Genomic DNA, 9544 nt, shown 5'->3' with positions numbered 1-9544 from the left:
CCGCCGCCATGGACGACCCTCAACCAGAGTCGTAAGTTTGAAATAACACAAACATTGCCACCCGCAACGAGGGTGCGCGATCTTTTCGTTGTGTAATATGTTTCCGGGTTCATACTTTTCACTCACCTATTACTGGCCGCCCGCGCAGGGAGACGGGCGGCGGCACCCGCTACGTCAAGGTACGGACCGTCGGCAAGGGCGCCTTCGGCACCGCCGTCCTCTACCGCAAGGAGCCCGAGGGGTCGCTGGTCGTCATCAAGCAGGTGAGTGTGTAGAGCTTCGTTGAGGGGTACTTCCACTCAAAAGAAATCTGGGAAAATATCAGAAAATTTTCGAGAAAATCAGAAAAACTCAGAGCAGAAAAATTCAAGAAAAATCAAAAGAAAATCAGAACTAGAAAAATCGGTGTACGCTGGAGTTTATAGTGAAGTACCTTTCGAGCGTTGTCCTCCGCGCTGCGCGGCGCCGGGCGGGGCTCGCCACTGGTTCGCCCAGGGCCGCAGGGGCTTGGGGTAGGCCGCCGTGGCGCACGGCTGTACGGCGGGTCTGCCCACCGCGCAGGTGCCCGTGCTGGAGCTGTCGGCCACGGAGCGGGTGCGCGCCCTCAACGAGGCCCGCGTGCTGGCGCTGCTCTCGCACCGCAACGTGGTGCGCTACCTGGGCTCCTGGGAGCGCGACGGCTGCCTGCTGCTCGAGATGGAGTTCGCCGGCGGCGGCACCATGGCCCAGTTCCTGGCGGCGCGCACGGCGCGCAACGCCGCGCTGTCCGAGCGCCGCGCCCTCGCCCTCTTCTCGCAGGTGGCCTCCGCCATCCGGCACATGCACGCCCACAACGTGCTGCACAGGTCAGTGCCCACAACGCCGACGAGAAACTGAAGCGGTCCCCGCCCAGCTCCTCTTTGTCCAATCTGTCTTTTTATGCAGGGACCTGAAGACAGAAAACATATTCCTCACAAAGGACAACGTGGTCAAGGTGGGCGACTTCGGTATCTCCAAGGTGATGGGGACGCAGGTGCAGGCCGAGACGGTGCTCGGCACACCTTACTACCTCAGCCCTGAGATGGCAAGTATGACGGGGTAGACATACGCCTTATTTAATCGTGCTTAGAGTTATTCGTTCGTTCCTACGCAAACTGTCACTCACCCGTGCCGTCCGCAGTGCGAGGGCCTCCAGTACGACCAGAAGTCGGACGTGTGGGCGCTGGGCTGCGTGCTGTACGAGCTGCTGGCCTTGCGCAGGGCCTTCTCCGCCCCGAGCCTGCCCGCGCTCGTGCGGCGCATCGTGGCCGCCGACTACCCGCCGCCGCCCACCAGGTCAGTGGTTGCAGGGTGTACTTGTACTTGATGTAATCAGCTGCTCGTTAACGCGAGCGACCCCGACCTCCAGGTACTCGGCGGGCACGCGCGGCCTGCTGTCCAGCCTGCTGCAGACGGACCCCGGGGTACGGCCCTCCGCCAACGTGATCGAGGACCAGCTGTTGCCGCCGCTCCAGGCCGCCGCCAACCTCTCGACGGACGCCGACTCGCTGGACGGCACGCAGGGCCCGTGCGCCAGGTAAGGCCGGGTCAGTCGACGACGCCGCTTGCAGTGACTCTTTGCTTGCCGAGGATGTCACCGAGAGAGCCCACTCCTGCCTCTGCCCCGCAGGAGCGTGGTGTTTGAGCTGCGCGCGTCCAACTGCTTCGTGTCCCTCACCCCCGTGGCGCTGCCGGCCAGGGCGGCGCTGAGGGAGCTCGCCGTCAGCAAGACCCACTGCGTCGCCCTCACGCAGGGTGAGTGAGACACGCAGACTTGCGCTGCGCCACCTCCTCGGTCCGCCGAGCTGAGCCGATTCATCCCTTGTTAACTTTCTTCCTCCTTCCTCCGCAGAGCAGGTGGTGTTCACTTGGGACGTGGTGGACTGGCGGGGCGGCGCGTCCTTCAGCGCGGGCCTCGAGTCCTGGCGAAAGCCCCAGCACCAGCCGCAGTGCGTGGATGCGCTCACGGGCCTGGGCATCACGAGGTAAGGAGGAACGGCAGGACTGGGTCAACAACGACAACAACAACAAATAATTCAGGAGGGGCTGTTGTCTGTCTGTTAAGGGTTGGTGCTGGTGACGGCTTCAGCGTGTTCGCCTCCGACTCCGGGGCGGTGTTGACGTGCGGCGACGGCGCGGAGGGCTGCCTCGGCCACGGGGACTACTCGCACTGCGTACGCCCGAGACTCGTCGGTAAGGTGCCGCCGCCGCCTCCCTGACAGAGTGAGCGAGCTGCTCTGACTATACGGCGTCCTTTTCTGCCACGCCCGCAGAGAAGCTGCTGGCCGCTGACGTGGTGGCGCTGGCCGTGGGGCCGTCGCACGTCCTGGCGCTCGGCGGGGACGGCTGCCTGCACGCCTGGGGCCGCGGCAAGCACGGCCGCCTGGGCCTGGGCCACCAGCAGGACGCGTGAGTGCAGCACGAGGTGCGGGTGCTGCCCGCCCTGGAGTAGCACCACTTACTTGGGCTGGGGCGAGCGTGTCTGCCGCAGGTTGCTGCCCGCCGCCGTGCCGCTGCCCCAGGGCGCCGTGGTCCGCTCCGTGCACGCCGGCCCCGACTGCTCCGCCGTCGTGTCGACCGCCGGGGAGCTGCTGCTGGCCGGCGACAACTCGAGCGGCAAGCTGGCGCCGGCCAAGGGGCTGCGCACCAAGCTGCCGGTGCGGGTAGCGGGAGTTGTGTAGGGTGGTCGCAGACTCGGCAGCTTCACTGATCACTGACTCGTCTTCCTGTCCCTCCGCAGGGCTGGCTCGGGGGCGCCGGACGCGGGCCGTGGCTGCGCTTCCGCGCCGTGCACCTGCCCGAGCCGGTGCGGGACGTGTGGCTGGCCGAGGACCACGTCGCGGCCCTCACGGACACGGGCAGGCTCCTCGCCCTGGGCGACGGCGCGCCCGGGCCGAGCGCCGCGCAGCCTGACCGTACCTTCGCCGTGAGTGCCGAAACCAAACCGCCATACCAAAACGTTATTGTTTGTTTCGACCAGGGTCGTCTCACTTCGAGATCGCGGGTCGATCTTCTGTCTCTCTCGCACCTCCCGCCTTCTTATGGGAAGAAAGAGACAGAGATAGCCACCCGCGATGTTCTAAAACGCGAGCGAGCACACCCTGTTGGTTTCGACCGTTACGTACTTTAAACTCCGCTCGGCGCTCGCACCCGCACCCCCACCCCATTTCACTCCGCCGCTCTACCCTCCACCAGACCGCGCCCCTGTTGCGCGTCGCCGGACATCTTTTGTTGTCGTTGTTGTTGCTGCTTGTTCGGCCTAGTGTTTACATCGTGTGCCTGCTGATCCCCCGTTTTGACACCTGTGGCATTTATCTCGTGCAAGTTTATGGCGAAATGCAAAATATGAAGAGGCAGTGCTTGCGACCGCGAGGAGCTTACGATGATGACTACTGCGACTACGAAACAGAAATAGTAAGTTAAATCCTCGACTTTCGAGTCACTATCACTAGTTTAGGTTAGGTCAGACCCGGCGAGGGTGGGTTCTAAGCAGTTTGCGCAAAATAGAGTTTTGATATTGCTCAGTAGCGAGTCGTTTGTTTAATTGTGGAAGAACGGGTAGTTAAGAAACTTTTCTCGGTGTGAAAATCTTACCTGATTACTTAATGTGCCAATCCGAACGATTTGAAGGAAAGATGAATGATCTCAAAGATGGCCACCGTGCTCGAACATAACAAATCGGGCGTTTCTTAATATCAGTCAAGCCCGTAAATTTGCATCACCCCTCAACCAAATCTGAGACATGTCTTTAAAGCTTTGTTGGACTAGGTAATGCTGCAACAAGTTTATGCAGCTTGGTCTACTGTTTTTGTTGTTTTCCCACCTGTTGCTGACCTCTGTTGAATGATTTGTTTCAGAACAGCGACAGTGATTCAAGCAAAAGTATCAGACGGTCCCAAATCAGGAGTGAGGAGATGTCGGTCTATCCCAAGGATCTAAGAGCACTCCTCAGAGCCAAGGGAGAGAAGGTAAAGAACAGAGTCGGTCAAGATGAGAGTCCGGTCATTGACGGATGGGCCTATATAACCGTGGATTTTGATCTTTGTCGTTTCATTTCCCCAGCGTTCATCAATGCAGCAGCTCAAGAATGACCCTATGACGACAAGTGACGGCCTCCCAAGAAAGATAAAAATTGAAGAAGATGCCGACAACGGAATGTGCAGGCCGCCATCGGCCATCACCCCTCAAACGCAGTCCATGTCGTCGTCGTCGTCGACGTCCTCCTCGACCCTGTCGTCTTCACCCGTCCCCGTGATGGCGTCGACGCCCGCCGCCGTGAACTCACCGTCGCCGTCCGCACCCGCGACGGCAACGACGACGACCTGCGACCCGGGCGCCCCGCCCCTGCTGAGGGTCCTGCAGACCCTGGTGGACGACGGCGTGGACCCCGATAACCTGTACTACCTGGCGGAGTGCGGGTTGCAGTGGAAGAGCCTGCCCGCGTCGACGCTGGCGAAGGCCTCGTTGGTCGGGCGGAAGGTCTCCGCCGCGCAGTACGCGGCGATGGTCCGCGCAGAGACCCTGACCCTCGCGGCGTGCTGCAGCGCCGCGGGTCACCAGCTCCCTCTGCTGGTCATCGGCAAGCACCCCGACCCGCGCTCCATGAAGCACCTCCGCCACGACCTCGGCGTGGTGTACAAGGCGCAGAACCCTCCCTGGCTCACGGCCTTCGTGGCCCAGGACTGGCTGGACAGTCACTTCAAGAAGGACGTGGAGCTCCGCCAGCAGGTGACGGGGAAGACCGGAAGGATCGTGCTCATCCTAGAGGACAGAGCGGCCCTCCGCAAGGTAGTCTGTCCCGAGAACGTGGAGATCCGCTACCTGCCGCGCGGCGAACTGGTGTTCAAGAAACGCTTCGACGTGCTGTTGACCGGCGTCAAGCGTAGCTACAGAGCTGCTCAAATAAAACTTCTCTGCAACCAGCCCTCACCCGCTGTGGCGCCTAGGCTGGCGGATCTGGGTGCAGTGGACAAGTTTTATATAGACTACGATCTGATGGACTGCATAAAATTGCTGAGAGAATCCTGGGACGAAGTACCTCTGGATAACTTAAAACGGATATGGCTCCAGGCCCCAGTAGCGGCCACTTTATCGATGATGGCGCCGTGTCTCAACCAGGTCGGAGGGGAGAGAATAATCAAAGGAGAATTCCTAAGACAGTGGATGGAGCAGGCGGAAGCAGACGAAGAAGGGGACATCTGCCTCAAAAATGTTATCAACGTAGAGGAGGGAACGGAATTCAGTGATGAAGAAGTGGAGATAACCCATGCATTTGAAACAATTAGAAAATGGTCAAAGAAGAGGCCTGACTATACCCAACAAACAGTTAATTCCCTTTGTAATGATTACTATGACAATTATTTTTGTAAGAGACTCTAATGCGAGTCAAACTCATTTCTCAGGAATTCCATTTGTGCCAATATAGTTTTGTCGTATTGCCACGGCATGCTAGTTGTATATGTTTACCTGTAATCGACAGTTTTTATTTTTCAACCAAAGTGTTTATGTTAATCTGTTATGTATTTTATTAATGGATTGGCTAGCTCCTACAAAATGTGATTTTGTAATTTCTTTGTAAATATGAACAGATTTTTATTTATGGAACGACCTTAGAATTTGAGTGTCATGCTTCTCTAAATGATAATAAACTATTATCAGAATCAGCAAACTTGATTGCGATGTAGTTATCCATCCCTTCGTCACTTTGCACCGACACAGTACAAAATGAGCGCAGAGCTATCGTATCGCAAACACCAAGTGGCTAATTTGCCCCACCCACAAGTAATACTGTACTGCGCACGGGCGGGCGCGCGCGCTTAGGCAACCCGACCACATGCTTGCGTGCGGCACAGTATGGAGGTGTGTGGGGCGACTGGGGCACGGACCGGGAACACTGCTATCACACCTCGCCTTCTCCCCCTGCAGATGGCGAGCGCGGGGCCGACCTACACGGTGGCCTCCACTCCGGACAACGTCCTCTTCTTCTGGGGCCGCTGGGCCGACGGCAAGCAGGTGGGCGTTCCCTCTGGCTCCGGCACTCAGCAGCAGGTTGGCGCGCCTGCGCCCACGCACAGGGAGCTGCTGGCGTGAGTACAACCCTGCAGAGCCTATGGTGGCCCTGCGTGGCCCCGCGGTACCCTGCGTCCAGTAGTGGTGGTGTCAACCCTTGGTGTGCACCGCAGGCTGTACGCGTCGCCGCAGCAGGTGGAGCGCGGCGAGGGCCTGAGCGTGGCCGGCCTGTTCGCCCTTCCCTGCTCCGTGCTGCTCCACGTGTCCACCTGCGTGCCGCTCGCGCGCATGTCCAGGGTCGCTCCCGGCCCGGTCGAGGACCAGGGGGACCCGGCCGACGAGGACGGGGAGTGCGACTCCCTGGGACCCGTGAGTATACACACCACATGGGTACTACATACGAACACCGCGAGTATATATGTCTGTGCAGACAAACACCCTCTCTGCTTCTGACATGTTCCAGATTCCAGACTGGCTTCAAGAAGAACTGGCGCAATCCGAAAACCAATGGGAAGGACCACAGTGATGGATTATTTAAGTTTACGACCTTATTTGTAATAGTTGAAATAAAATATATTTTATTTTCTTGTAATATGGACCTGTGGTTTGAGAAAAAGTAAAACATTAAAATCAATGGAACACAATTAGATGAGCTGGTCATATAATAGATACAGAAAGGTTTTATGCAAGGCAGAGGAATGCACACTACTCAGTCACTCTTAAGAATTCTGAAGTTGAGAGTTTCCATAACAAAAACTACAGTTTTGTCAAGTTCATAAATTGTCAAAAAATTAACAGGACAAGATCTTTTCTTCCACAATATCATAATGGTGAAAATAATAAACAATATCAGTCAGATTTTCTTTTAATTTTTCCACTTTGTTGTCTGCAACAAAATAAACATGAGAAATTAATGATAGGGGCTTAAGTTTGGTGAACAGAATCTGCTAAGTAAAGATACAAACTTACCGATACTCTAAGCACTCCTTCTGCATGCAGGAATTCCTCTGACCCTGGATGAAGAGTTGCCTTGTAGCCCTGTATGCCTTGACGATCTCGAAGAGCAGCATAGCTCTGGGAAGAAAAACACATGTGTACCTCTGGACTCTCTTGAGAAGGAGAAGTTTCAATTAAACTAAGAGAGAAAAAAAAGGTCTGCTTACATCAATCACAGTTTTATGACAGCCAATCTTTTGAGCTAGAGCTATTCTCTTTTCATAGCTATCCACAAATCCCAGGTATTTGGAAAGAACGTCATTTGGTGCACCCTTTGAATGAAGCTGGATCACAACCTTATCAATTGGTATAGCTAGTTTCAATTTTGAACCGGAACCAATCCAATTCTGAGGGAAAAAAATTAATATTAATGAATCACTGTTATTTGTCAAACAGATAATAGATGTGAATTTGGACGAAAAGTTTTACTTTTGTTATAAATACTGAGTCAATATCTGGCCATGCTTTCTGAGATGCTCTTTCCGAAAGAATAGTCCAGTGCAATTGCTTCTCGTTAATACCATGAAGTTGAGCCAAAGCAAATGGGTTTGTTGGGCTTCCCCGAGGATCTTCCCAATGTAATCGGCAAGCATGGGCTAAACATTCTACAGCTGACTTTCCAATTAAATTTTCTTTGTCCATCTCTCCAACAGCCAGTTCCCATTCTAATAAAAAAAACAAAAGTTGATAGTATGATAATTGATAAAGTGAAAATCATTTCAAAAAATTGATAAACCAAGAAAACTATGCTCACCTAATAATGCTACATGATTTTGGGCAAGTTTTTTGAGAGGAGAATCTCCTTGCACAAAATGACTACTAATACATGATCTAAGCTTCTGAATTTGACGTTGAACATTCTGAGTTGAAGAGCATAATTGGTATTGCTTCATCTGGAAAAGGGTTAGAATTAGAATTTCCTCAAATTAACAAGCAAAATTAAGGTCAATACGTAATTTTAAAAGAATATCTGATTTTCACTCACTGCTGCATCCCGGCTCTTTCCTAACATCCTAAAAGAGAATAGATTCTTAGGATAAATATACTTTGAGAAATAAAATTCTGGATTATGGTTTAATCTATACCTACACCAACAGATCTGTCAATTCCGCAGCTTGTAATCGAGTGGCAAGGTATCTAGCATAATGAGTTGCAGCAACAGGGTTAGAAGCAAGTATTTGATGAAGCAAACTCTTTTTTAAAGTCTGAACAAGAAAGAGAATAACCTGAAATGGGAACAGAATTAGTAATGATTTTCCAAACAAATTGATTACTCACTTTCAAAACTTACCGCCAAAATTGCATTCCCATCCCCTAAATTAATAGCTGCATCTAAAAGAGCACGTTTGCTTGAAAGGCTACGGTATGATTCTAATGAATGTGGACGGCCCAGGAAAATGTGTTTGATAGTCAGTTCTACTGGTGGTTCATCCCATCTTTCCTTAAGAATTAAGAATAGAATGAAAATAAGAAGCTTGACAATCACATTTACAGCGACAACTGAAAAATAAATGGCAAAAAACAAATGTGTAAAGTAATCAAAAAGGGATGGATCACCTGCACTTGACGTTTCAACATTCTAATTTCTTCTTCAGGTTTCATGACACGTTTCACTGGATCTCCATAGGCTGTGTCAGGGTAGTCAGCATCCATGACTTGAAAGAAAAAACAGTAATAAGAACACATGAAATAAAGGGCTAATGATAAAGTAGAATTTAAAGAAAGTTAGATCTGACTTACTGGCAGTTAAACATTTTTCAGAAATCAAAGTATGAAGGGGTGGTGCAGTATTTGAGGAGGTAGTGGATGTAGAACCTTAAAAAAAAAACGTATGTATATATTCACACAATATAATAACAAGAGTAACAAAAAGTTACCCAATTTTAAAATCAGATTTCCTACCTGTGAGTGAGTCATTATTTCCCCCATATTCTTCACCTGGAAGAGAAGCTCGTACCTGTTGAGACAGACGAGCTGTACCACTCTTCGACACCCCAAACAAGCCTCCACCTGGCTGGAAAATATTACAAAAGTAGACGATTAATATAACTACGTATAACTGTTTTTTATTTTTCTTGACAAAGTCGAACATACCTCATCATCATCAAAGTTAAAAGACTTGATACTACTGGAGTTCCAAAAGTCTTCACCCTCAGTATCTTGTCTGGCCATTTCAGGGAAAACAATTTCCGTAGGACACTGCAGTTGATACCGCTGCTTTTGAATTAAATTTTTATGCGTTTGTAGTGTAGCTTGAAAAATAATCTCATCACTGGTCACACTTCAAAACGTATACATACTTATCTTCCCCGAAAACATAACCTATATAATGTCATTATTCTCAAAAATAAAATGTAATGTTAACCATGTGAACTTTTTGCTCTCTCACACAACTCGGCTACACAATTTTTCAAACATGTAGCCGAGACAAATTTTGTGTACGATTCATTTTCGATACAATACAACACGAGATGGACTTCACTACTTGCATTCCGTCTGTCAGTTCCAACGCCCCCACCCC

At 51.8% G+C, this 9544-nt stretch overlaps 3 protein-coding genes across 5 annotated transcripts; 2 read left to right on the top strand and 1 right to left on the bottom strand.

The window, feature by feature from the left end:
* The first annotated feature begins 6 nt into the window (after positions 1-6).
* On the top strand, positions 7-6632 carry LOC113217757 (serine/threonine-protein kinase Nek8-like). The gene is made up of 15 exons (XM_052272399.1): positions 7-31; positions 149-263; positions 562-845; positions 925-1063; positions 1160-1314; positions 1388-1555; positions 1649-1773; positions 1871-2003; positions 2084-2211; positions 2292-2427; positions 2510-2675; positions 2759-2944; positions 5944-6104; positions 6201-6396; positions 6491-6632. The coding sequence occupies exons 1-15, from the start codon at positions 9-11 to the stop codon at positions 6551-6553; spliced, it is 2178 nt and encodes a 725-aa protein (XP_052128359.1). The 5' UTR covers positions 7-8; the 3' UTR covers positions 6554-6632.
* Positions 3175-5686, top strand: LOC113217741 (tigger transposable element-derived protein 4-like). Its single transcript, XM_026437774.2, has 3 exons — positions 3175-3432; positions 3876-3986; positions 4081-5686. Exons 1-3 carry the CDS (start codon positions 3355-3357, stop codon positions 5395-5397), a joined length of 1506 nt encoding a protein of 501 aa, XP_026293559.2. The 5' UTR covers positions 3175-3354; the 3' UTR covers positions 5398-5686.
* A 39-nt stretch (positions 6633-6671) lies between the features above and the next one.
* On the bottom strand, positions 6672-9538 carry LOC113217742 (spermatogenesis-defective protein 39 homolog). Of its 3 annotated transcripts, none has more exons than XM_026437776.2 (13): positions 9324-9538; positions 9118-9240; positions 8926-9037; positions 8764-8838; positions 8581-8678; positions 8315-8464; positions 8113-8249; positions 8009-8036; positions 7778-7916; positions 7453-7688; positions 7191-7370; positions 6997-7101; positions 6672-6913 (listed from the first exon to the last, which is right to left on the bottom strand). In XM_026437776.2, the coding sequence occupies exons 2-13, from the start codon at positions 9193-9195 to the stop codon at positions 6893-6895; spliced, it is 1359 nt and encodes a 452-aa protein (XP_026293561.1). In that variant the 5' UTR covers positions 9196-9240; positions 9324-9538; the 3' UTR covers positions 6672-6892. The 3 variants fall into 3 exon arrangements, with proteins under 3 accessions (XP_026293561.1, XP_026293560.1, XP_052128360.1); XM_026437775.2 differs by having other exon boundaries at positions 9118-9237; XM_052272400.1 differs by having other exon boundaries at positions 9118-9538.
* Positions 9539-9544: the final 6 nt, after the last annotated feature.

The sequence above is a fragment of the Frankliniella occidentalis genome, unplaced genomic scaffold (genome assembly GCF_000697945.3).
Source record: "Frankliniella occidentalis isolate FOCC.00 unplaced genomic scaffold, Focc_3.1 Scaffold204, whole genome shotgun sequence".
Taxonomy (NCBI): Eukaryota; Metazoa; Arthropoda; class Insecta; order Thysanoptera; family Thripidae; genus Frankliniella; species Frankliniella occidentalis.
This window is presented reverse-complemented; position numbering and strand designations above follow the sequence as displayed.

Coding starts and splice junctions, on each gene's coding strand:
- LOC113217757 (XM_052272399.1), top strand. CDS start 9: ATGGACGACCCTCAACCAGAGTC. Junction 846..924: donor GCCCACAACGTGCTGCACAG/GTCAGTGCCCAC, acceptor CTTTTTATGCAG/GGACCTGAAGACAGAAAACA. Junction 2,212..2,291: donor CGTACGCCCGAGACTCGTCG/GTAAGGTGCCGC, acceptor CCACGCCCGCAG/AGAAGCTGCTGGCCGCTGAC.
- LOC113217741 (XM_026437774.2), top strand. CDS start 3,355: ATGCAAAATATGAAGAGGCAGTGCTTGCGACCGCGAGGAGCTTACGAT. Junction 3,433..3,875: donor GCGACTACGAAACAGAAATA/GTAAGTTAAATC, acceptor GATTTGTTTCAG/AACAGCGACAGTGATTCAAG. Junction 3,987..4,080: donor TCAGAGCCAAGGGAGAGAAG/GTAAAGAACAGA, acceptor TCATTTCCCCAG/CGTTCATCAATGCAGCAGCT.
- LOC113217742 (XM_052272400.1), bottom strand. CDS start 9,195: ATGGCCAGACAAGATACTGAGGGTGAAGACTTTTGGAACTCCAGTAGT. Junction 7,689..7,777: donor AAATCATGTAGCATTATTAG/GTGAGCATAGTT, acceptor TTTTTTTATTAG/AATGGGAACTGGCTGTTGGA. Junction 6,914..6,996: donor AAGGAGTGCTTAGAGTATCG/GTAAGTTTGTAT, acceptor ATTTTGTTGCAG/ACAACAAAGTGGAAAAATTA.